At 40.9% G+C, this 27927-nt stretch overlaps 2 protein-coding genes across 2 annotated transcripts in view; one reads left to right on the top strand and one right to left on the bottom strand.

The window, feature by feature from the left end:
* Window positions 1–4637, top strand: part of LOC134534337 (nuclear RNA export factor 1-like) — a 34951-nt gene extending 30314 nt beyond the window's left edge. The window contains exon 14 of the mRNA XM_063372734.1: window positions 36–4637. Coding sequence (XP_063228804.1) covers window positions 36–135 — 100 coding nt within the window. The 3' untranslated portion in view covers window positions 136–4637. The remainder of the gene's footprint in view (window positions 1–35) is intronic.
* A 3451-nt stretch (window positions 4638–8088) lies between these two features.
* Window positions 8089–11114, bottom strand: LOC134534336 (ubiquitin-like modifier-activating enzyme ATG7). The gene has a single exon (XM_063372732.1). The coding sequence runs from the start codon at window positions 10877–10879 to the stop codon at window positions 8894–8896; it is 1986 nt and encodes a 661-aa protein (XP_063228802.1). The 5' UTR covers window positions 10880–11114; the 3' UTR covers window positions 8089–8893.
* Window positions 11115–27927: the final 16813 nt, after the last annotated feature.

Raw genomic sequence — 27927 nt, 5'->3', positions numbered from 1 at the left:
CGGTGCTTCCACGGCGACGTGTGATGTGTGCACAGGTGTCTGGATGAAACCAACTGGGACTTCCAGAAGGCGCTGGAGACGTTCGCCGTGCTGCACAAGCAAGGCACGGTCCCTGCCGAGGCGTTCATCAAGTGAGTGCGCGGCGATGGGTCCGTTCGCCCTCGCCTCTGCACGGCTGCGCCACGGCTCTCCGCCTCCGCGGCTACGAACAATCGATTACCTGTTTCTTATTTCTCGTTATCATTAAAACCAAGTGGTTTTTTTTTTTTTTTTTCAACTTGCGTTTTTTCAGACTTCAGTTGGAAGCTTACTGTTGTGTTTTCTCAGGAAAGTGAATTTTCTGTACCGTATTCAGTGGACATGAAGGGTAACTACTTATCTTATTGTTTTAAAGTTTTAGATTATCATTAGTTTGATACGTAAATTTTTTTGGCTGATGCAAATATGTTGAGCTCTTGCCTTGCAAAAGTTGATACCCTTTTAATATTTAACCAGTGCTGAAATATTGTTTATTTTTACGTTACTAGAACCTGTTTTGATGCCCAGCGCTGGGAGAAAAAAAGTATCTATCGTTGCATTTTTTGCTTTCAAATTTTTTATTTTTTTTTCTCTCGATAATAGTCATAAAATGAAGATGAATTCATTTTAAGCATGTTTCCTTTCATCTCGGCTATTTTAAATCAAGTGTAGGTTTGAGAATTTTTTATTATTTTTAATTTCAAAACTTCATGTGCAATGGCTTTGATTGTATGTACCAACAGCAAATCTGAGGCTTCAAGTTCAACATACCTGTGATGCTAAGAAATATTCAAAATGTAATTTTTTGTCATGTGTTTTTGTGTGGAAAAAAATATTGAAATACATGTAATTTATGCGAAGAGAGCTCTGTCAGTGAAATTTATGTTTTTTACTTCTTTTTTATTAAATGTCTGGTTCAGCTGTGCAAAAAAAATTTTCAGCCACAAATTATTTAATACTATCTGTATGTATTTAAATACAGTACTATGTAGTTGGAAAGTGGAATGTGTTGGGTCGGAATGCTGTGTGTGCACTTTGGACGCTGTGATCCGGGAGTTAAAAAGTTTTTGTAGCACTGTTAGTAGCCCTTTGTTAACTGTTCAGCTGAATTTGTTTTTTTTTTTCTGGAAGGAACAATGGATGTGTGATATTCGTCACGGGGTGGAGATGGTCAGTATATTCAATTCATACATTTTTATGCATAACTAAACAGGTTAATCTCCATTTTATAAATGGTGGCTTTGTTGAAACACCTAGTTAAGGCACATTTAAAGATTTTCAAATCCTTTGAGTGACACTTAATATTTAGTCCTGTGTGAATGCTAGTTTTTTGATGCTAAGCGAATATAAAATTGAATGTTTAAAGTATTCTTGATGTCAAATCAAATTGTGAATATTGATCACGGCAAAGCTGTATTACACATATTTTTTAAAATATGTGACTGAATTAAAAAAATATATATTAATCATCTAACATTTGTAATGTTCGAATTTGTTAAATATCTAACCATTTGGGCCTTATATATAACATCATTCAATAAAAATTGTAAAATAACTATGCATAATATTGATATTGGGCATTCGTAAAAGTAAATGGAGTGTCACGATTTAATTTTTTTAAGTAACCGTCTTTATTCAAGCAAAACATGTTCAACACAAAAGAAAGAAATATTTTCCTGGGAGATAGTCTTCCAGTGTTTTAAAGCTTTGCATCACAACATTCACAACCTAAGCCTCAATTCATTCTCATAGTCAAAGCTTCACACAGGCCTATAGTAGTACTATAGTAGGCCTATAGTACCAACTAGAGTTGTAGTTTTTTTTTTTTTAAATTTGATTTAATCACTGTACGACAATGATTAACACAGGTAAATACTTGTTGCGACCATACCAATTAAAATTGACATCGGGCATTAAGGAAGTAGCAACTAAACTACTTCGTAAAACCAGTTGAGTCCAAGGTTGCTGGGTGTGGTTCTTGTGCCTGCACCTTAAGTAGGAACATGATATGTTCTGTCTCTGCCACACTGATGTACCAGGTAGGATGACCTTCAGTATGCATGGAGATACTTATACTTGAAACTTTGAAAGGGAACTATGTTTACTGTACCCATGTAAAGGGTGGGGTAGAATGCAATCTGTGGTGTGGAGCGTGAATTGTGAAAAAACAGTTCAAGATAAAGGAAAAATGTTTTTTTTTTTATTTTTGTCAAGTACTTATGCCATTTTTTGTTTGCTTAACTTTTAAGGATAAAATCGTCCAAGTGGTGGCCTTGGCGGGCAATGCACATAGTGAGTTGTTCAAGTAAAGTTTTCACCCACTCTATCCAGCATATCTTGTAAAATTCCGGTGATTACGTCCTCAAATTGCCTCCTTCAAAGCTTCCAGGGTTCGAGGTCGAACTTTGTAAACTGCAGTTTTGAGGTAGCCTCATAGAAAAAAAGTCACAGGCCAATCCTGGGAGCAAGGGGCCACGGGACATCCCCTCGTAAGATCAGGCGGCCGGGAAACATTTCTGCAAAACTTTGCATGAACGAAGAGCAGTACGGGCCGTGGTTCCGTCCTGTTGAAACCAGAAGACTTCGTTGTATTCCCTGCCCTGCTGTTCTATTTTTTGCCATAAAATGTTCTCCAGCATCTCACAATGGCACGCTGGAATCAGTCATAATTGAGACTCCCCCTCAAAAAAAAAAGGGGGGGGGGGAGGGCAGTTATGCCTATCAAGGAGACAGTGCTCTAAACTGTCACTATTGGGCTGATCCATTTTCGAAAGGTTTTAGGGTCAAGAACACTTGTCGTTACAAATTAAATTGAACTGCCTGCTAAAGGTCCTCTGCGTCGCCACCATACTTTACCCGTTTTAAGAAACGGCCTCCACAACAAAGCCTTGTTGCTCACCTGTCCATTTCACGGCGACTACTGAACACGGCGTTGCTACCCCGACCTAACGGCACCTGCCCCACCCCTCTGCCTGTCCGGGAGCCCTAGGGACTGCATTCCGCCCCAGCCTGTAAAACGAGGAACTTCACCGCAGATTATTCTAAATATTTAAGAGAGATTTGATAAGCATGTGAAAAGTTCTGTGGAATTTCAACATGTTTTGTTAGAATCTTGTTTAATGCTGATGAACTAGCTGCGAAACCATTTACTTTATTTCTTTTGTTGTCCTGTTGTGTTTTACCAAAGTTAAAATGTCATGATGGTGATACTGAAGTATAAGCTACATTGACTGGTGTTTCCTGTAGTTTTCTAGAATAATAATCTTTACAAAAACAATTTTCTAAATAAAATATCTAGTAACACTCACTCATTCTTAGTATCAGTACATTTAAATTCTTGGAATCTAACTATACTTTTCGGTATATAAAAATCATGTTTTCAGCATTATGTTTAGTGCATTCCTCTTGTGAATTGGGGTTTAAATAAGGTTATAAATATTTTTGTAAAGAGAGAAATATGCCCGAAGTGTTCCACTGCAAACCATCTTTTGATTGTCTCAGTGATTGGTGGATCATGTATCCCAGGTCCAACGATATTTTAAAACGCTCTCATCATGCATGCTTCTCGGTATTGTCTATTGGGCGCTTCCATATAAAACTCAGTTGAGATGCTTTTCAAAATTTCACTTTAGAAAAATCTCGTGTAGTTTTATGCAAAGAAATTTAGCTTGATTAAGTTGTGTACTGTGTCGACTTTCAGAAAGTGTCTTAACCTGAGCTTGCTTAAATTAGGCAGAGAAACAAGAAAATTAATCAACAGGTGATTGATTATATTAACAGTACATAGTTATTTTGTTTTAAAACATTTCTGGCTAATGTGGAGTTTTACATCTTTTTTTTTGTATTTAGTAACTGTTCAGTATAAAGTACTTCCATTGACCTTTGAGTTCTCTCGTTATGTTGTATTGAGATTTCACTGTGAGTGAATTTTTCTATGTAGGTCTGTGTTTTTGTTTAAGTACTTTTATATTATATGGAATTGTAAAATAAATAAAAAGGTTATAAAGAAGAATGTAGCTGCTTATAAATGGCAAGTATTTCAGGTTAAAATAAAAAATTGTAAATATCATGGCCTATAAACCATGAGAAAATTATTTGCTAGATCTCTGATCATGTTTAGTTCATGGTCAAGACTTTTAGGTCATGGAATCTGGGATTCATATGAATGTTGTGTTTAAGTAGGCTTCGGGGGTACTGACAAATGGTTTGAGATTGAAATAATTTGCTCTAAGCTGTTCAGAAGAAATCTGTAAGTTTGAAGATGTCGAGGAACTCTGTTCATAAAGATGCTAACAGGACTCCGATCGGGTGACATGCTCTTGTCTTTTTCTAAAAGAATGACAGTTAATTTTCATGTTCATATTGATAGAAAAAAATTATCGTTAGAAGTTTGTTGTAAATGTGCGACTTCCTTCACTCGCTGTGCAGACGTTTTTTTAGATGGAATGATAAACCTTTGAGCTGCAATAGTTTGTTTAATGAACTTGTTGGTAGGGGTGTCTGGTGTGACCACAGAGTGACCATATCTCATGACTGAATAATATCAAAACAACTGAGAATCTAAGATTAACCTTTCCTGCTGTATTTCTCAAGAGGAAAATAAAAGTCTGTGCGTGTAAGTGTAGTTATTCGGTTTTGTACACCAACTTTTTCAAAAGAACCTATTATGTCTTGTAATGAAAACTGTGTGTGTAATTTAAGTGTAATATAATTATTTTTTGTTGTGATACAAGGTAATAATGTCAGTGCTGTCATAACCAAGCATAAAATTATTCCAAATGTACCTAATTTCCTGAGTAATTAGAATCCTAGTTTTTTTTTCTACTCTTCATAGGGATATACTGATGAAAGTTTATTTGCATAAATTATGTACTAGATATCAGTAAGTTTAGAGTGAAGTTTCCCTTAATATGTACTAAAACATATTTACATTTTCGAGAGAAAAGTATACATTTTTATGTTTTGGGTAATGACTTACTGTTAAAGACAATATTTTATCGTTTTATTTATAGTCCAATTGCGTTTCTACAACAGAATATTTCAGTGTTATGGTTTTTAATTTTTTAAAGGCTGTTTTGTGAAACTTAACTCCACAAAATAATGTTAAAATTTATGTGCTGCATTTCTACAATAAAATAATTCTTAATAAATTGGTCTAAAATAGATACATCCGAACAATAAAAAAATTGATTAGCGAGCATTCGTGCTTTGAAAGTGATTCAGTAGAATGCACAATAAAAAAAATTGGTACAAGTTTTTGTCTGGAAAAAGACATTCCTTGAATTTCAAACATTACAAAATTACTCATTTGTGATTTGAAATAAATTTTTGTTAAATGCTACTTAGTTCCATGATAAAGTTTGTATTTTGGTGCAATATGGTGTGTTAATTTGCATTTAGGTGTTATGCTGTGTTGTTTTGGTTTTATTGCAATTCACAGTATAATCTTGTCACTACTTACTGCATATCTCTGAGTTTCCTTTGGTTGTGTATATTTTACTCCAGGCTGTATTCAACATATAAGGAATGTTGTGCAAGCTTATGTTATGGCAAGTAGATATCTCTGTTGTTTGGTAACTTGAGTTGTCGGCAAGGAAGTATACCATTAGCTGGTGCAGTGTTTGCCATGTGGTAGGTAATGTCGCAGGCGAATTTCATTCAGCTCTCTCATTTTTATGGCAGTGTAGGATGAAACTGGGTCCCAACGATGTGGAGAAGTGAAAGTTTTGTCCAAGAAGGAAATAATTTTGAAATAAATTATGTGGTTAAAATTCCTGTTAACGTTCATTATTGATTTAAGGCCAGAAAAATATAATTATTTTGTTCCACTGAAGATTTTGCCTCTTTTTTGATGTTGGCAGTCTGCAGGAGTGAACAAAGAAAGCAATCATTCCATAAACTGGACATTGTCTTTTTAACTGTTAAAAGTTTTGTGATGTATTTTGCACTTGGAATTCCCCCTCCGCACCATGTGCAAGACCCAACGTAAAAATTTACTGGTATAAAACCATCGAGTACCAATTGGTACTTGGATAAATGCATACATAAATGTCCTGTGTTTGATGAATTCCTCACGTTTTTGTAGTGGCATCAGTGTTTGTCCACGAGGGTCGGACGTTGCTGTCACGGTGACTGTGTGCCGACTGTGAAAACATTTCTAAAATGCTTCAAGTTAAAATTTGTATATAGTTTGTGGTGTTTAAGAATTCATTCAGTATTTTATCATTATGGTTTTCATGACTTGAAGCTCAGAATACCTGCATAATGCCTAAAATTATTGTCTTTAATTTAATAAAGAGAAAAGACTAAAAAAAATTCTTGTTATTTTACATACTGTGAAATCCTCTTGAAACATTTGTTAATATGCAAGATTATCAGATGATGAAGGCAACTTTAAAGAATGATTTTTTTTTTTTATAAAGAATAGCTAAAAATGTAGTTTTGGATTGAAATGTCTGGAGCGGAGTAGCTGCAATACAACTGTTGCCTTGATGTGAAACATGACGTTCACAGAAACCCCGTTATTTTCTTTTGCGATCACTGAACGTTCACTGAGACTCGGTCAGTCTCTGTGGAGCCAGTAGCTGTGACCGAGTAGACCTGACGCGTGTGTGGTGTCGTCAACCAGAGTGATGTTGCACTGAAGTTTCCCTGAAAGACTCGTGAGTTGCGAATGTCTTGTGAGATGTTCCAGTTTTCTCTTAACAATGTTTCTGTACTACAAAGCCAAATGTTAACAATGTACACCTTAATTGCTTGTTTTGAGATAATACCCTTGGGTTTGAATGATTAGTGGTAGTTTTTTAAGGGTGTGACGAGTGAAACTAAGAATTGTAAATAATGTAAATACAACTTACTATTATGATGTGGTGGATGTGTGTATATAATTTTTTTTTATTGAAACTTGCAAAATGTTTGAAGTTGTGGTTTGCTGGTTTAAAATTTGTAAATGATAATCTCAAATAAAAGTGTGTATTTTTAAAGTGTGTTTAAATTAAATAACCCACAGTCCCATTCTATCACAGGCCTTTGTATTCTGATGTTCGTGGTGTGTATTTAATTGTGCCAGCAACGAGCTCATTTTCACTGTTACACTCCTCGACACAAACACTGTCGTAGGACCTTCAGTGGCACACGTAGCAGGTTTTGGCCGTTGAACCTTTTCTCTTGTGCTTCGTCAGTAAATCACGTAGTGCAGTAGAACTGAAGAATACATTAGTAATTTTCATATAAAACATGCAAGTTATTTTAACTGATCATAAGTGTATTTCATGCACATTATTCTCGTGGGGGAGGGGAATGGGAGTACCCTATTAGACACTGGGAAAATTAGCATATTTATTAAGTAGCTGGCTAATATCTGTGCACAGCTTCTGTAATTGGCTCACATTTTAGCCCTAGACCAGCAAGAAACCCTCAAGGAATGAAGTATTGAATCATAGACTACACACAGTGGAGACATCATTCAACATAAGGCCAATAAACAGATGGCATTTGCCCGAGCAAGCAGGTGACTGATTAGTCCCTCCTAGAGGTTAGAGAACCCGCAACGCTTTTGTAACTAGCAACCATGAGAATTGGCAGGTTCAACGATCTATCGAGTCTTGCTGAACCTTGATCACTCATTTATTGCATCCTCGAGAGAAGTGATCTGAACGTGACTGGACCTTTTAGCTGCTGCTGGTTGTACGGTGTGTTGGTGTGATGAGCTGGCAGGTCTTGCCCTTGGCACTCGGAGGAGTCAGAGTGGCCCTTAGGCTTGACAAGTCTGGACGCCCCTGGCTTAGACTAGCACAGGGTGTGTCCAAACAGCTGTACACCAATGGAAGACTGGCAAAAAAAACGCACAAGTATTTGTAGTTCTGCTTGTCCTCAAACGAACCCACAAAACTGCCTGGTCTCGACTCATAACTTTGTTGAGAGTTAAATGTTGAAGACAACTGAACTTGACACGGAGACAAATTTGGACCAAATTGGGAGTGAACTCAAGACTCATCCGAGCGTTGATGGTAAGTTCACATTTTTTTACCAAAGTGTAGACAAGAGTGCAGTCACAGTAAACCATGAATAATAAAATATATTTTAATAAACTAAAAATACACTTTTCTCAATTACACACTAACAGATCACCGAGCATTGATGGTAAGTTTACACTTTTTGACTAAAGTGTAGACAAGAGTGCAGTTACAGTAAACCATGAATAATAAAATATATTTTAAAAAACTAAAAATAAATACAATTTTCTCAATTACACACTAACAGATCATAAATTATAGTTTTGAAATAACGTGCTTTTGTTACAAACAAAAAAAGTAAGGGATTTACTAGCACCTATTGAAGAGTTCCACTATCCACCTGGCTCCCATCATCAGCTCGGCTTGGTACCAAATTATTGCATTGTCATCTGGGTAACAAACACTTGAGAAGATTCAAATCAGCACAACGATTAGTAGGTTTAAACTGACTTCCAAGATTTGTTTACATAGTTCATGAATTACAAGTGAAACTAATAAAAGCTTTTTTTTTAAATAGCGTGAAGGTTTATGTTATGCATTGCAGCAGTTAATCTAGGCCTACAATTTTTATTTTTCAATAGCAGTGAAATAGTAACAAGAAAAATTATTTTTTTGCATAGTTTTTAAAAACTGCAGACTTTTTCTCAACATTTTTTTAAGACAGATGCAACCGTCGATACCAAAAAATTCTAATTGTAATTTTCCATTCAAATCTCAATACGATCCTACGTGTTCACGGTAATCTTTCATCGGGATAATTCACATAAAAGTCGAACCCAAAGCAAGCGAATGCACGGGCGACATACGAGGTCATCTGGCCCGGTCCAAATGTGGTAATAGCTGTCGCTGCTGTGCTGGGTTCACGCTACAGTCTCCTCCCCGTCAGAGTCGCTCAGGTCCCACACGTCGGTGTCCTGGAAGTCCGCCCGCAGCTCTGCCAGCCCCGTCAGGCGCTCCAGGTAGCCCGGCTCGTCCAGCACGGCGTGCAGGAACTCGAACCCGCGCGCCTCCAGCTCCCCCAGCACCCCCTCCGAGCACGCAATGCAGCGGTCGAACCTCTGCACGGGCAGCGCCATCTGGCGGAACTCCGAGAGGAAGCCGCGCAGGGAGTGGGGCACGGGCCCCAGCACGCCTCGCTCGTCGCTGGGCTCTGCTGGCGCCGCGCCGCGCAGCGGGTGTTGCAGCACGGCCGCCAGAAGCTCCACCGCCAGCCCCGCCGCCACGGCCGCCGCCCCCGGCCGCGTCACCGTGCACTTCTGGTCCACGGTGCGGTCCTTCTGGGAGTCCCCCGGCGCGGTCACGTCGTTGCAGAAGTAGCATCCCAGGCGGGACGCCGCCCCGCGCGGTCCGTGCCTCATCACCAGGTAGGTGTCGAACCCCAGCGCCACGTTGATCGCCAGCTTGTCCTTCGAGGCAGCCAGTGCCGTGGGCAGCCACCGGGCCTCCCGCGAGTCTGTCAGCAGGAACACCACGTCGTGGCTTCCCACTAGCTCCACGAGCCTGTCGAAGTCTGCCCTTACCGCCGCCGCACCTAGCGTGTCGCCCCCGCTCGGGTCCTTTATCGGACCGATCGGGTGACCGGGCATGGGGATGGTGAGGGTGATCCCCTCCGAAACTACACCAGGGTTGATCTCTCGCAGGGCTTCGGCCGCAATGACGGCCTTTGACGAGTGCTCCTTCACGCAGTCCCGGTACGTGTACAAGGACTGTCTGACAGGGTTGGAGTACGACACCCGGCCGTTGTCCACGAAGGTAATGTGCTGCACGCCCCAGGCCAGCAGCAGGCGTGCGACAGCGCAGCCCAGCGTGCCAGCTCCTAGCAGCAGGCAGCGGACGCTCTTGAACGCCTCCAGGTCCAGTTCCGGCACCAGGCGCCACTTCATCAGCTTGAGGTTGAGGTCGACAGACGTGCTCACCAGCTGAGCCGGATCCATACTGGCGCACAGGTTGGCGAAGCGTGGGCCGTACCGTCCTCGCTCGTTGCGCTCCCAGCCCACCCACTGCACGCCCCCCTCGTCTAGGGTTGGCAGCACCACAGTCCACACCATGCTGGCCTCGGTGCTCCGCCGGCGGCCCTCCAGGGTCAGCCGCAGTCCGACCATCTCCACGCGCTTCCCCACGAGGTGCGGGTGGCAGCGTGCCAGCAGCGCCAGGAGGTTCCTGACGGGCCAGCCCGGGCTGGCAGCTGTCGAGGGGTCGCAGAATCCCGGCAGCCCGCCCGCGCCTAGCTCGCCCAGCGCTAGCAGCCTCAGGGGCGCACGCCTCAGCGTGAAGCAGCTCAGCCGCTCCCAGCTGGCCACTTCGTTCACCTGTTCCTCCAGAGCCACCAACTCCTCCTGGGACAACACGTCGTGCAGCCGTCGCGGGGCGGAGACTTGCGCTGTGGACCCCATCTTCACGGCAGGAAACGCAAACCAGTAGTAGAAATGGTACTTCTTCAGGTCCACATACGAGAGTAAGAAGAAGGCGTTGAGCAGCGCCGGGTTCTCGCACGCCCGCCCGCTCTCGATGTCCGCCCACAGGGCCTGTCCGCACTCGTCGAGCAACTTCACCTTGTCACTGGCCTTGAAGTCCTCCAGGCTGTTCTTGATCAGGAGCTTGCCGTACGCCGGCATGACGCTGCCAGAGCCTTCGAAGCTCCCGTTGAATGAGCTACAGTCGACCGTCATGACAGGTCTGGAGTTCACTCTGCCAGCCGTATTGGAATGCGAGTACTTACCCCACACCGGAGTGATTTTCTCCTCGAGCTTGTCCACGTCCAGTTTCACCTGGTACAGCTTGTGCCAGAAGCTCGGCTCGATTACAGATGAAAAAGGAAAATACTGAAGTGTTTCTGAATTTGCCATTTTTTTTTTTTTTTTTTAGTCAGTTGGAGCTAACCTTAAAAACTTGGACCAAATACATTTCGAACTCCGTGCTCAAATCAAAGTCCAATTTTGTCGGTGTTTTAGCTTTAGACTTACTTCATACTTCATTAGCAAACACTGATAATAACCATATAACACAAAGCTAATATAATAAATTATTGCTATTTACATAATTAATTTAACTTGTACTACAATATACTTGTATTTTTATGGCATTCATTGACCTTACAGCCATAAACTCTAATTTTCTTTTTTACTCCAAATTATTTAAGGAGTTTTGTAAAATCCTGAGTTTTATACGGGTTAACACTTTTCCATGTTTTAAATATTACATACGACATAGTATGTCATTTTATAAATTACTTTATAATTTTTCATGGGAACCCTAGGCGTTAATAGATTTTTCTTTTGAGAATTTTATATATCTATATATTTGCAGTCGCATTTTAGTCTCGTCTTTTTTTATATGTTTTCATTGCTTAATTTTTCTATGATACTTTGTAGTTGTGATTGCAATAAATAAACAAACATCTCGAAAAATAAGATTCTTAAGTTACATAACGTCGAATCATGTCACTTGAAGATTTTAAGATAAAACTAGTTACGTCGTTTGAAAACATTTCAATATTTGTACAGCAAGAAAATGGCGTGTTGTTATTGTTTTTAGACACGATTCTACTATGTATAGCATTGTGGTACTGGCCGACAATATCAGATACTTTCAAGGCTGTTCTCTGGAATGCTGACTTGATCTTACTTCATGCTATGGCGACAGTGTTTTTACTGATGGTAGCTCTATGTTTTCAATACTGTCATAGGAATACACCGCAAGCAGAGGCTGCTAGGTTGGCGGTGCGAGACCCGATGGCATCGAGTGAAGGTATTGTTTTGTGGGAAACAAAGATGAGGGACAGTACTAATTCAAAGTTAATGCAGTGTATCAGTGAGTATGAAAAAGTTTATAGACAGCTTTGTGTTGATAACATTGACCAGGAGGGTAAGGTATACACAGGGGCAGAATTTACCAATCTCAGTTATCCCGCAGTTACACCGTCTGTTCAAGAACCATTAGTGTCCAATTTAGATCTGGAAACTCATGCTGGCAAATGTTTAAGTGCTGAGAAGGTGTGTCATGCCTATGATGTGCAAATGAAGAAGGCAACACAGCTGACATTGCAAGTACGAAACGAAACAGAAGAGAAATGCATAGATGCTGTTAAATGTTGTAAAAAGTCATTACTTGAAAACGATGAAGTAGATGAATGTAAAAATGAAATGGGAGAGATTGAAAGTGACAATAGAATCATTTATAAGGAAATTTCAAGTGTTCGGGTACAGAGGGTGAGGAAGATGGTTAACATAGAAACACAAACAGAAAAAAGTATATTACAAAGAAAAAATACAGAATGGTCAGCTGTGTAAATGAAACAGAGCTAAGCAGATCAGAATCATATCACTAGAAGTCAACTCAAAGAATCTAAATTAGTGACTAGGTATATAATATAATGAGGGTTGTAAGTCCATAATAATTAAAGAAAATGTTTTGGACTGATTTCAATTATAATGTTCACAAATAAATTAATGTTGTATCTTAGGCCTATGGGCCTATATATTTCGGTATGTGGTAATTTAGTTATTTTAAAAACAATTAGTCAATTGTTTCTCCTGAATCGATGTGTATAATTATTTTCTGTGTACCACAATAGAAGGAACTTTCGTATTACTTTTTTTTTTTTTTTTTTTGAAGTCTGAAAATAAGAATTTTTTTTAAGACTCTCTAAACATCCTTGTATTTATTTTGCAATTACTATTTTCCATCTGGAATAGTGGTCAAGCTATTCATGCAGGTTTCTTGGCTTATCGGTGTTTACTGTATAAAAAGTGAAGAGTTCCAATTTTCGGTCGACATTCGCCACCTCCGATCCGACCTGCCATCTGGGCAATAAGTGTGAGTGGGACTCAAAATAGAAAATTCCTGAACTTGTGTTGTGCATATTATTTCACATTCACCCCACACTTTATTAAATAATTTGTATCAATGGGCGGGATACATGTCCTGTGGGATAAATTGGCACACAGGTTTGTATGAATGCTGGTATTTAGTGTAATGTTAAGTATTTTTATATGTTATTACATAGCAGATGAGGGAGGAATACTCCTCACCAATTAGATTAGCTACAGTCGTGATGAACTGTCATGTTTTGTGAGCAAATATAGGCTAGTTAGTCTAGCATTCTTCTTTTACATTTTTGAACACATATTTGCAATTTATTCATAATTTTAAGAAGAGAATAACATAAAATATTACAATTATTATTATTATAAATGACTAACCTTCTTTAAATTATAAAACTTAACAGTTTACATACACAGTTACAGCAATGATCGATTGCATCTCGAGTAATAATCGATACTTTTAGAGTGTCGTCCGTTCGTGACATTGCACTATATTGTACTTGCACTGCACTGCACACATTAGTGCCACCCATCTGACCACGCACACATCCCTGAGAGGCTGCGAGGTGGCATATCGACCTGTGCGAGCGGAGAAAACACCGACGGATTTCGTCAATTTATTACAGCTAGTAAAATAATAGATAGTGTTACAATATCACCACAGCTAACCTATTTATTCAAAACTACCCAACTTGGAACCATTTTCTTTGAAATCCATTTTTTTATATATAGGCTATATATTTCACAGTGTCCTACATTAATAAGAGAACATCAAAACATAGTTCTTTATTAGTTTAATTAGATTTGTCCAGACTTGATTACACATTGTAGAGCCTTAATCTTATATAAATTATATAATAGAAAACAGTAGATTTTAACACAGATTTTTGCTCATATAGGCAAAGAGAGAGTTTATTTAAGAAAATGATACAACTTGAACTTGGAATTCACCACCACAAATAAAGGAAATGATAAAATATTTATATAATACGCAGTGAAGAAGTATATATTGTGAAAGTGTACAAAAGCATAACCTTCTTTTATATTTATATATATATATATATATATATATATATATATATATATATATATATATATATATACACGTCCCTCGGCTTCTGGTCCCTATTTCCCTGTTTACTAGAAATTCCTGTTATGCCCGTACTGCTCTCGTCGGAGAGGTGTGGGTCCAGGCCGACGTGGCCGGGACCGGAAAATGCGGGACCTGGAGGGAGGGTGAGGAAGAATGACAGGTAGATCGAAAGGACCACTCGATGTTAATCGTTCCACGAGCTCTTTTATTGCATTCTAAGAGCTTGCCGCGGCCTGGCGGATCCGTCGCGGGGTGTGCGCCCTTCTCACGGAGACCCGGACTCCCGAAGACCGTCTCGCACGGCCCACTCGTCCCGACGCGAACAGACTGTCCTCCCACGTACAACGTCCCTGATTGCCAACTGCCTCTCAAAGGCACGTGATGCGTGCGCGGTTCTTACGTACCGACTCGTAACGACGGCAAAAGTTCGGCGAGGCGTAACTTTGCTTACGCGTCCTATAATGACCGGTTCGTGGCGTAACCCGTAACTCGTAACTCGTAACTCGGACACCCTATCGCGTGAATAGCACAACGTAGGCAGCTCGGCTGCTGTAAATGCTCGTACCGTGGCGGTGTCGCCGGACCGCAAGCTCGATTGACACGTCTCGCGATCAGCGCGGAGCGGCGCGCACGTCCGCCGCTGCTCGGGTCCTGAGTTCGACTGCTGCCCTTCCCCGCCCGCCCGCGGGCCGTCGCGCGCAGGCTGCGGGGGAGGGGAGGAGAAGTCGGTCGGTGTGGGAGAGCGCCACCCCTCGCGACGCGGATGAGTGCCAGGCCGCGATTACATATTAACACTGACACACAATTACGAGAATTACAAGACTATTACTAATAAATACATTACAGTTACATTATTTACACACTTATTAAAAAGTCACAGTCATTTGGCAAAAATATATACAACATAGAATCATTTATACACTAATACTGGGTCACTGGCATGCTAGGGCGCACGCGGGTGCGTCCCTGGCCGATGCACTATTCTTAGGGATCACTGGGGGAAACAAGGGAGGACGTTGACGAAGCATAATGGCCTGAAGGAGCCGAGGAGACACTTGGGTCGACGTCAATATATACATACATACATATATATACATATATATACATACATACATACACACACACACACACACACTTTCTCTCTCTACATTAAGTTCAGAGTGTTTTCAGAATTCTTTTTCTCTTCATAGAGAGTAGCTCGATAGCTGCATAATTTCGATATTAATGCTTTAGTTATTTCAAAGTTATTTGCTCTATGTATTCAGCCATAAATATGTTCAAGTGGAGAAAAGCTTACAAATACTAATATTCTGAAAGCAGATTGCTTAACAACTTGTTTACCAAAAGGAAAGCTTACTAGCAGAAGATGTCAACGAAAAAGAAAATTAAAGGAAAGAAAAAAACATCCAAAAAGCAAGGTACAATCCATAACTTCCTTAAAAATGTATAGATACATTTTAAGCCGGTTGAATTATTCTTTACTCAAGGAATATAACTAATAAGAAAGTCAGTCTAGGAATTAAATTTTATTTTAAATATTTATTTAAAATTCAAAGTTATGTGTATTTTTTCCCAAAATGTTTTCAACGTGCAATATTTTACGATCAAGAGCAGTTCACGAATATTAAGATCGTTAGTGAATGATGGTGTCACTTGAGATCGTGTGAACGATGCTCGCTCGGCGTGGGTCTATTTTGTTACTGGATCGACTTAAGCTGGAACTGTCTGTCTTAGTGTTTAACAAAAATCTATTAAGGGGCTGTAATACACTGGACTCATAACCTGAAGAATATTACTTGTTCGAAGTTGGCTGCTACAGTGGTGCACTGTTCGTAGTCAGCATAATATACTGGTTACTATGTGGTCCTGATACGTGAAAGCTCGAAATTACACATGCTAGTTTACAAGAATTGCTGGTTTAATTCTGCATACACAATAGTACAGCAAAACCCAAGGGCACAACTTTACTGGTTTTGGCGGAGAGCAGGCGCATTCCATCCGCGGAGGCAGAAGATTTGACCGAGTGAGGACCGGGCTTCCAATAGCCCCAAGAGATACAAAGTTTTCATGTTGATTACAGAAGAAGATCCACTGGGTTAACCTAACTCGTTTACAAGTAAATAACTAGACCATCATTCTAACTGTTTCTTGGAAATACTTTGAGAATGATTATTATTGATGTTTACAATGTTCTCATTGTTTTCATGACAATTTAGTATTTCCTTGAATGTGTCTTACACAGATTCTTTTGAGCGCACCCACCGAATCCCCTAATATTTGACATCATAGCCTTAAGTAATTCAAGATAATATTTATCTTGAAAAGTTATTTGCTTGATTTATATGTCGACAATAACACATTAATTCCTGACACGAATCAATGGCATAATAAGTATCTATCAAAAGTATGTCCATAAATTTTTCTGTTTGTCTTCGTATCTTGATGAATTCGTAGGTTATCACATGCCATTCATACCCGTTAATCGGAAAACATTGTACGAACGTTACTTAGTGTCACTATAAATAATATGTATAGAATATTAAACATACAAGAGTCTTTTATACTATTTTAAATAAATTTCTTCTAAAAACCAGTGGGTGCAGTGCCGGAATAAAGAACTTCCTCTGTAGGTAATTATAGGCCAGAAACTTTCAACAGTGAGAAATGCTCAATCAAAGAAATATAAATCAGAGGCACCTATTTAGGTAATCTTTTTTGTAAACAGCTAATAATCAGGCAACATTTATTTGAATGTACAGGAAACTGTGGAGTATCTTCTTAGGTAATCGAACCCACGATATATTCCTGTGCCTAAAATAATCCACAATTGGTTATCAAGTAAATAGTAGTATTGTGAAAGGATTGTTTTTTGTCGGGCAAAGGGACCACAACTATACCAGGTGTGCGATTTTCCTGGTTATCGAAAACCTAATAGTTTAAATGCGAATACCAAAGGGTTAAAGTGGCATGTAACCCGATGTAAAACCGGAGAGACTGTAGTTAGAATAAAACAGACAATAATGACAAACTGAGCGAATTGAAAGTGCAGTAAAGACCAGTAAAGGCAAGCAAGCAATCCTGAGGGCAGCATTGGGTGCGAGGGCGACAAGGCTCGGTCTGTGTGACAGCAGTGGACACGGAGCTGAGGGCCTCGCTGGGCCAGGGGCGGCTGGAGGCGGCGGTGAACGAGGCCGGCTGGAGGGCGGGCGTGTACCTGGTGGTGGAGGACGGGGGCGTCAGCGCCCGGGGCATGGCCCAGCACGCCCTGAGCCGGCTGCGGGCCGGCGGTAGGCCTCGGGTGAAGGCGCTCAGCGCAGGGGACTTGCTAGCCGAGCTGGCGCGCTTCAGGAAGCAGAAGTCTCCGGTACCTAGCCCCGACGCCCGGTTCTACCAAGAGGCGGCCAGGTAGCTTTTGGATTCCTATGTTCATGTCTCTTGAGCTCAAAGTCTCGTCGATGGTCTTATCGTCCCTGGAGTCGATAAGACACAACTACACAGGCCAAGTACTTTGGAGATGGCATAAGCCAATGTCCATAGCAGGGAACCATCCCAGCTCAGTGATTTTGGGAAGCCACTGAACCAGAAACCAAGATTGTCGGGCGGGGAATCGAACATGCCCTCTCAAGATGGCCAAGTGTCCCATTTTGTCGACAAAATGGGGTGTATTTTAGTGATATGCATTTTCCACAGTCATCTTCAAAGGTTACACAATTATAAAATAAAAATAATTCGTTCACTACCATCTTAGTTTAACCTCCTACGAGTTCTAAACACATTTATAAATAAACTGAATTTGGTGTCATAAAATATTTTTCACAAATAAGTTTGCATAAAAATTGTCAAATATAATTAATGTATCTATCGCATTCTTAAAAATTAACAAAAACATTATTCCGATCATTTTAGTTAGGATCGTTACTATGGAAGAACATAGTGAATTCCCTGCTGTTATTTAATTTCTAGGCAAAATCTTGCTACAGGTTACACATAATAACATCATTTGGCAAACCAAAATCATACAAAAATTATATTTGCTGGCCAATCACTTTTTGGAACTACTAAGATGATAATGATTAAATTCTCCAAATTTATGGACCTCGAGGCTGTCTATTACTCATCAATTAACTCTGTAATAAATATGAACAAAGAATTTATGAAGAAATTGTGCGAGGCAGAAAAACGGCCCTTGTTTTCTGTGACACAAAAATGCTAAACAATGGCAAATGTCCAGGAACCTTTGCCATTGCAACACAAATTCAAAAACCATACACATCAAGCTCGTGTAATACTGAGTGTGATGCATCTCACTCATAAAAATTATTTGGAGCCATGCAATAAGCGGGGGGGGGGGGGGGGAAGGGGGGGGGGAGGAAATGATGTGGTGAATAGGAAACCCTAGAAACAAGCGAATATGGGAATCCGAATTGCTGTGTTGAGAAATCATTGAAATAATAATTTTGCCCCCCACCCCCCTCCCCAGGCCATATAAGTACAATGGTTCCTTGTGGGGATGTTTAAATACAAAATATACTTTTATCTGTTTCAGAAGCATAAAAAATATTTTGAGTAGTAAGTTGGTAGCTGCTAAGTGTTATAGGTACTGTATATTTCAGAGATCCTCAATATACCATATTTATTTCTTATTTCACTTAGATGTTTGGCCGAAAAGGGAAAAATAAGTGACGACATAATGGCAAAATTAATAAAACTTCGACTGCTTACATTGAAAGAGGAGTCAATCAATACAAGGAACACAGAACTCAGTAAAAGCGTCCAGACCGACGTAGAGCAAGCAGACACAGCTCCTACCAGAGTTAGTAGGACCAAGAAAGGATCTAAAGCGAAGGGGAAAAGTTCAGGAAAGTCTAAAGCTGATGCTAAAGAGAAAACTAAACCATCTCAGAAAACCGATTCTGGCAAAGCAAAAGACAAGAAGAAATTGGCATCACAAAGCTCAAAAACTTCAAAAACTTCAAAAGCATCAAAATCTTCAAAAGCATCAAAAACTTCAAAATCATCAAAAACTTCAAAAACATCAAAAACTTCAAAAGCCTCAAAAGCTTCAAAGGCAGTTGTTGATATCATAGTCGACTGGCCCAGAGGAGGCCCACAGCTGTATTTAATTCTCTTTGGATTCTATGAGAGTGGACTTGCTTCGAACATGATAAGAGCAGGCATCCCTCTTACAGCAATAATCAAGATATCCAGTGCACCTACACCCAAAGATGAACTGCGCTCTAAGGACAGACGTACATCGGGTAGTGCCGAGAAAGTTGAAGTGCTCCTCAAGAAAAAAAAGAGTAAATCAACAAAGAAGTCGAAGGTCAAAAGTGCATCTGGTCCTCCGCTAGAAGATTTGCCACCTCTTAGTTCTGGTATCATATCAGAGTTCTGGAAAAACTTCACAGAGTCACTTAAGAATGACGATGATTCGCTCATTTTGAAAGATGTCGCACTTTCAGAACTCTCTGCCCACAATGAGTTGGCTGATTCCATTCAGGAAAGTGATTTTCGGGATTTAATTAATGTAGTTTATGACCTGGAATATTTTCAACAATATCACAAATTATACTTGTCAAATATGAGTGTGTGCAAAGTTGAAGTTGTTGAACACCCGGTTGATCTGCAAAGTATGACAATTTACAACCAAGATATTTCAATGATACCAGCTGAAAATATTACTGTATCATTCATAATACAGTGTATGCTTAATCAAGTAGAAAAATCGTTGGAAAAGGAGTTAAACACTGTGAATGAGTCCATGCTAGGGCTTAAAGACAATACAGGTGAAAATAGACCAGTTGATTTAACACCAACTATCATATTCCAAGGTGATTTATTGCAGGAAGATGCATGCAACCTCCCCGAAATTGCTACTAGTCTTTATTACAAAACTCTGAGTATTTTGACAAATCTACCAGTGCTGAGATTATGGGACCAGTATAAGCCTTTGGAGTATTTGGAAAGGGAGAAATATGACTATCACATTGATCGCCTGCACCATTTCAGTTGTCGAGAAGAAATTACAAAAACATTTCTTTGCCACTACTTGCATATCACATGCTTGGGTAAAATACTAAGAGGCGTTCCAAAGCAGAAACTACTAATGACCAAACCACATCAGCCAAGAAGCCTTTTCAAAAGAAGAAATTTCCCAAATGGACTGACTTCTGTGAAAGATAATAATGGCGAGGAAATGAAAAACGTTTCGTTTTTATCAGAGAACGACGCAGGTGATGTTTCCAAACACAGTATTGCTGAAATAGAGGGTTTAAGAAGCATGTTTGACTGTGAACAAATTAGCAGCTTGCTAGAGTGTTTGTGTACTACTAAATCAAATGAGGCTCCTGAAAATGTCATGGAAAAGTATAAGTTTATAGAGAAGATGGAGAGTAACTTAATGATTCAAGCAATATGTAGAGCATGGGAATCACATTGCTGTATGACTCATAGTTATTTCAAACCATCTGATGTGTTACTTTTACACTTTTTCAAAGGCATTGCTACTAACCAGTGGAGAGCTAAGCTTGGAACTCCTGTAGGTTTTAAAGACTTTCATGAATTTGTTCTACAAGAAGAGTGGACTTGGTTGAAAAACGAAGAAAAAAAACACTGGGATATAACTATGCTGGATAAATCAACAATGGCAAATATAAGTTCACTAAATTATATAGAACTTCTTGAAGAGTGGCAAATATTTTGTGAAAAACGAGGCCTACATAAGTGTGATAAAAATGTGGAATTTGATATAATACAAACAATAAAACCAGTTAATATATTACCTAGAATAAATGTGGGATACGATGTTATTCCATTTCGAATACAATTTGGTGGAAACATAACAGAATTCTCTTCACCAGATGGTACAAAAATTTACACCGAACTACGTTACAGTGTTGGAGATGATGTTTCTCTAGGCATGAGTTTTTCTAAGTCCAATCATACATTGACACTGAACTTACCATTAGCTGTCGGAGTACACAGCGAGAATATTCTTTGCCACGTAGCTTCATCGACTGGCGTAATCATAGCATTCTACGTGAACTTTTGTCCCAAAGCACAGAAGCCTAACTCTGAAGTTAATTCAAATAATAAAAAAATTACTCCTGTGGTGGAAGATGTTGGCATATCTGGAAGTAAAAAAAAGACCAGTCATAAACAAAAATCAGTGAAAAGTAAAGGGAAAGCGAAAACCATAAAAAATATCACTGAGGAAAAATTACCAGATAAACCAATTGATAAAGTCCCAGTTTTAGAAACTAACATAAACCAACCACTAGGATTCAATACTGACATTAGTGTTTCATGTCCTTCAGGTTTATGTGTAACGTCTTTATCGTGTGGTGGGAGAAACACTATACATTACATCAAGCAACATTATTTGCAGGGAATAACGCAAGAAAAACAACGATGTATCTTGAAAGATGGCAGGGTGCTTAAATTCTTGTTAGACGAATCAATAGAAATTTTGTGCCCAGATGGAACAACCTGCTTATGCAAAGATTTTTCTCTATTTCAAGACCAAAAATACCAGATAAATTTCCAGAAGGAAAAAACAGAAAACATCAACGATATGGACATAAGAAACCAACAAAAAGACAAAGACTTTCATGATCAGAATCCAATTAAAAAATGGCTTGTTTCAGATGCTTTTGTAACGAAAATATGGGGTGAGAGATACCGAATACACAAAAATGTTATTGCAGATCAAAACTATATACCTGTTAAAACAGCAGTTGATCATCATCTTGGAGAGATATTTGTAAAGCGTAGTGATGGCACAACGTATTTTCTGAAATCAGACGGTGAACTGGTTGTTACCTTCCCTGACGGAACACGGATATCATCAATGTGGACTGTAGAAAAGGAGCTGGTGTTTTGTGAATGGACTGAGGAAGAAATAACAATGTATGATTTACAAACAGGTGCAGAAGTTGTTGCGAGTACTGAAATTACACATGCAAGTGAGATCAAGTTGTCAAATGGCAATGCTAGGACACAGTTATCTCCTGATGAAGGGTTCGTTTCTGTGATCATGGTGACGACTATTGAGCACCCGAGTTATGCAGCTGTTTCATTTAGAGGAGGAACTGGCAAGTGTACATTGAGGCTGCCAGAAAATGTTGAAGTATTTCTTCAGACTGAAGGAAAGGTTACCGTAAACTTAAGCAGTAACACGAATATCGTAACCTCGCAGCACTCTTTGTCCTTCATTTCCCAACCTTGTGAGAGCTGCGATGCTACATCTCAGACTGAAATTTCCCTTATCTGCCCAGTTTCAGAGGAGAACGAAAACATAAGCGACTTCAGTAAAACCAGAGATATTTTAGGGAACACATTCATCATTAGAAGTGATGGAAGTTGCTCATATAATAGCACAGAGCTAGCATCTAATAAAGAATGTAACCTTTCATCAAATACCAAAAATGTTTGTCCTCATAGAAATTTTCCACAAAACAGGAAATGTTTTGTGCTGCATAGAGATTACTCAGGAGAAGAGATACTACATGAACAAGACGTTGAAAACCATTTGCAAGAGGTGAGAGGATTTTATCTTTTTGAACATTACAATAAAAATAAATTTTTTGCATCCTCTTTTGTGTTATATGGAAAGTCTATAAAATGTCCTAAAATTAAATATGGATGTTGGTTTTACAGTTCCTGATAATCAACAGAACAAATTATGACTGATTATAAATGGGTTCATTATAATATTAATATAATATAAATTAATTAGATCAAATAAAATAACTTATATACATATGTCTGATTACTGAACTATGGAAATATGTCAGTATATACCAGTAATTTTTTAATATTCTGTGTTTCGCAAAGATGTTTTTCTTGATTTGTCATTTGCATTTAGATTTACTCTTGGTAAGTTTAAAGTGTTAAGCAAAAAAAATAATAATCACACTATGTGTACTCCAGTTGTGATATCGATTTTGGCCCGGGATAGTTTTTCTGTCTTAATTTACATCACTTACAGATGTCAAGAGCAGTAACATACTAATGTAAAGAAAATCAACATTGTTCATTTATTCAAGGTGTACAAAGCTAGCGTGTGTGGTGACTCTGCAGGTTAAGAAGACCCAGGGAGGTTCCGTCCATCGATACGAGGTCCCTTCAAGGCCGCCAGTTGTGGTCCTCAACACGTTCAAGCCCCAGAGCAGGAAGAAGTGGTCTATGCCGTACACAGTTGCAAGGCCTCTGCCCCAGCACCTCAGCTGGCTAGATCTGCAGCTCCTGCCATTGGGATCACCGATCAAGTGGCTACATGCCCCACTCACGGAGCTGCGCAAATCTTCCAGCCAGCTGCAGGATGACAGCTGCTTAAACAAACTGGGTCTATCAGAAAGAACACAAAGTGTGGCTAGTTCCTTCCTCCCACCCAGGCCACCCCATCCATCGCCTGCCCAATCTGAGGATGGTACTTGCTCACAGGAGTGGAGGCCACCAAGAGAAATGCTAGTTGAAGCTTATTTCAGTCATTCACCTAGTGCACCCCAGCCAATGTTTGTCCAACCCGATGACAATAGCTTCTCACGAAAGCAGAGGCCATCAAAGGAGCTTCAAGAAATAACTGTTTCCCACCCATCGACTGTCTATCTTGATGATAAGGGCTTCTCACGTGATCAGATATCATCTGAGGAGTTTCGGGAGATGCGAGGTGTGACTAGTTCCATCCCATCACCCACTCATCCCGATGATAATAGCCTCTCGCCGGAACCGAGACCATCAGAGGAGCCGCGAGACATTGATGGTTGCTGTACTCTATTCAGGCAATCCTGCCCATCGCTCACCCAAACTGATGAAAATAGACAGTCACAGGATCAAAGACAATCAGAGGATCTAAGAGGCATTGCTGGTTTCTGCCCTACACTCACCCATCCTGATGATAATAGTTTCTCACTTGAGCAAAGACCATCAGAGAATCTGGGAGGAGTGGCTGGTGTCCGCCCATCAACTACACATCCTGATTATAATAGATTATCACGTGAGCAGAGACCATCAGAAGGTATGGGAGAAGTGGCTGGTTCCCGTCCATCACCTACACATCGGGATGACAATAGTTTCTCACGTGAGCAGAGACCGTCAGAGAATCTGGGAGGAGTGGCTGGTGTCCGCCCATCATCTACACATCCTAATTATAATAGATTATCACTTGAGCAGAGACCATCAGAGAATCTGGGAGAAGTGGTTGGTTCCCGCCTATCACCTACACATTGTGATGACAATAGTTTCTCACATGAACAGAGACCATCAGAGAATCTGAGAGGAGTGGCTGGTGTCCGCCCATCACCTACTCATTATGATAATAATAGTTTATCACGTGAGCAGAGACCATCAGAGAATCTGGTAGGAGTGGCTGGTTCCCGCCCATCACTTACACACTATGATGATAATAGTTTATCACGTGAGCAGAGACTGTCAGAGGAGCTGCGAGGCCTTGATGGTTGCTGCGCTCTATTCAGGCAATCCCGCCAATCACTCACCCAAACTGATGAGAATATTCAGTCACAGGAGCAAAGACAATCAGAGGTTCTAAGAGGTATGGCTGGTTCCTGCCCTACGCTCACCCATCCTGATTATAATAGTTTCTCACTTGAGCAGAGACCTTCAGAGAATCTGGGAGGAGTGGCTGGTGTCCACCGATCCCCTACACATCCTGATGACATTGGTTTCTCACGTGAGCAGAGACCGTCAGAGAATCTAGGAGGAGTGGCTGGTGTCCGCCCATCATCTACTCATCCTGATGATAATAGTTTATCACGTGAGCAGAGACCATCAGAGAATCTGGGAGGAGTGTCTGGTTCCCGTCCATCACATACAAATACTGATGACTATTGTTTCTCACGTGAGCAGAGACTGTCAGAGAATTTGAGAGGAGTATCTGGTTCCCGCCCATCACCTACAAGTCCTGATGAAAATAGATGCTCATGTGAGCAGAGACCTTCAGAGACTCTGAGAGGAGTGGCTGGTTCCCGCCCATCACCTACATGTCCTGATAATAATTTCTCAAGTGAGCAGAGACAGTCAGAGAATCTGGAAGGAGTAGCTGGTGTCCGCCCATCATCTACTCATCCTGATGATAATAGTTTATCACGTGAGCAGAGACAATCAGAGAATCTGGGAGGAGTGGCTGGTTCCCGCCCATCACCTACACATCGTGATGACAATAGTTTCTCACGTGAGCAGAGACCGTCAGAGAATCTGGGAGGAGGGGCGGGTGGCCGTCCATCACCTACACATCCTAATTATAATAGATTATCACTTGAGCAGAGACCATCAGATTATATGGGAGAAGTGGCTGGTGTCCGCCCATCACCTACAAATCCTAATTATAATGGATTATCACTTGAGCAGAGACCATCAGAGAATCTGGGAGAAGTGGCTGGTTCCCGCCCATCACCTACACATTGTGATGACAATAGTTTCTCACATGAACAGAGATCATCAGAGAATCTGAGAGGAGTGGCTGGTTCCCACCCATCACCTACACACCATGATGATAATAGTTTATCACATGAGCAGAGACTGTCAGAGGAGCTGCGAGGCATTGATGGTTGCTGCGCTCTATTCAGGCAATCCCGCCAATCACTCACCCAAACTGATGAGAATATTCAGTCACAGGAGCAAAGACAATCAGAGGATCTAAGAGGTATGGCTGGTTCCTGCCCTACGCTCACCCATCCTGATTATAATAGTTTCTCACTTGAGCAGAGACCGTCAGAGAATCTGGGAGGAGTGGCTGGTGTCCGCCCATCACCTACACATCCTGATGACATTGGTTTCTCACGTGAGCAGAGACCGTCAGAGAATCTAGGAGGAGTGGCTGGTGTCCGTCCATCACCTACACATCCTAATTATAATAGATTATCGTGTGAACAGAGACCATCAGAGAATCTGGGAGGAGTGGCTGATTCCCGACCATCACCTACAAATACTGATGACAATTGTTTCTCACGTGAGCAGAGACTGTCAGAGAATTTGAGAGGAGTATCTGGTTTCCGCCCATCATCTACACGTCCTGATGACAATAGTTTCTCACGTGAGCAGAGACCATCAGAGACTCTGAGAGGAGTGGCTGGTTCCCGCCCATCACCTACACATCCTGATGACAATAGTTTATCACGTGAGCAGAGACCTTCAGAGACTCTGAGAGGAGTGGCTGGTTCCCGCCCATCACCTACACGTCCTGATGACAATAGTTTCTCACATGAGCAGAGACAGTCAGAGAATCTGGGAGGAGTGGCTGGTTCCCGCCCTTCACCTACATGTCCTGATGACAATAGTTCCTCACATGAACAGAGACCGTCAGAGAATCTGAGAGGAGTGGCTGGTTCCCGACCATCACCTACAAATACTGATGACAATTGTTTCTCATGTGAGCAGAGACTGTCAGAGAATTTGAGAGGAGTATCTGGTTTCCGCCCATCATCTAAACGTCCTGATGACAATAGTTTCTCACATGAACATAGACCGTCAGAGAATCTGAGAGGAGTGGCTGGTGTCCGCCCATCACCTACACATCCTGATTATAATAGAATATCACGTGAGCAAAGACCATCAGAAGGTCTGGGAGAGGTGGCTGGTCCCCGCCCATCACCTACACGTCCTGATGACAATAGTTTCTCACATGAGCAGAGACCGTCAGAGAATCTGGGAGGAGCGGCTGGTTCCCGCCTCTCTGACAACCGCACGGGGCCACAGGTGATAGCGCGCTCGGTAGTGAGGGTGCAGCCAGCGGGCAAGAACATGTTCGACTGGTTGAAGGATGCCCTGCTGCGGTACAAGCGCTCTGCAGAGGCCATGGTGGCACAGTACTCTGCCCATCCTCGGGCTCAGCTGCCAGACGATCAGAGACTGCTGCAGGAGCACTTGCTGGCGCTGGTCAGAGGGCACTCTCAGGCCGGCCAGGGAGCGCCAGATCCGAAATGAAAACTGACTGCAAAGGCACTGTATATTAAATTATCCTTTCCAATAAAAATGTAATTGTTAAAATTGAACAAATAATAACTTACAGAGTTTCTCAATTTTGTTTGATCTAAAATCCTGTTGAAAGTCCAAAAATATATTTTTACTACCTTGTAAGGTCGGTGTGAAACTATTTATACACGTAATCGAAAAGATTCGTGAAATATCACCACATAAAAAAATAGTTTATTTTTATAGAGATTTTCGTCACGAAGTACTTTCGGCTTTTACCAGGGAGAAAATTACTGAGGTCACGCCTGTTATAATGTGCGTGATATCTGAAAAGACTAAAAAAAAAAAAAAAGTGTCGTGTGAAAGCTTACTGACTTCCTGCCTTGTTTGGAAACTGCGGGCGGATCACGCAAGGCGGAGCAGGTCCTGCCCCAGAGGACTGCCGTGAGCTGCCCTCACGTCCGCCAATCAGCAGGCGAGCTGTTGGCTCGGCGTCAACCCCTCCTCGTGAACTAAACACGCCACCCTCCCCCCACCACAAGACACCTGATCGACAGGATCTCCCCGGTTGGAAGCGGTGGATGTTGCCGGTGGCCGATGGGAAATTCTGCTTTCGGGGTCACCTCGCTTGGGAATCCTAGTGCTGCTCCTTCATGGGACCGCAGACCTATTTTAGGCCCGTGTTCTTAAAGTCTCCTCTGAGGTTCACAACTTACTCTCTTTCATCGTTAGCATATGGAACTGGTAGCAGCTGGTGGCTACTCAAATAGCACGCCATGTACCCGAGTAGTGTTTAAAATCGACACGATAGACAGCGCTTTTTATTGTGTAAATTAATAGAGAACATTAATATATATAGTTAAATAATAAATGAAATGCCTATGACGGAATTAAATAATAAATTGTATTAAAAACAATTCATTATTATTTAATACTAGCTGCAGTAACCGGCGTTGACCGGGATGAACTCAGGTTGAAGGGATTTTTTTTTTTTCGAAATCAGATGTAGACAGTTTGTCTTCTTAATTTGAATGTCAAGTGTACAAAA

The sequence above is a fragment of the Bacillus rossius genome, chromosome 7 (genome assembly GCF_032445375.1).
Source record: "Bacillus rossius redtenbacheri isolate Brsri chromosome 7, Brsri_v3, whole genome shotgun sequence".
NCBI classification, from domain to species: domain Eukaryota; kingdom Metazoa; phylum Arthropoda; class Insecta; order Phasmatodea; family Bacillidae; genus Bacillus; species Bacillus rossius.
The sequence above is the reverse complement of the archived record's forward strand: the minus strand, read 5'-3'. Positions and strand labels throughout refer to the sequence as shown.

What these genes read in the sequence shown, in the direction of transcription:
- LOC134534336 (XM_063372732.1), bottom strand. Translation starts at nt 10,879, where the DNA reads ATGGCAAATTCAGAAACACTTCAGTATTTTCCTTTTTCATCTGTAATC.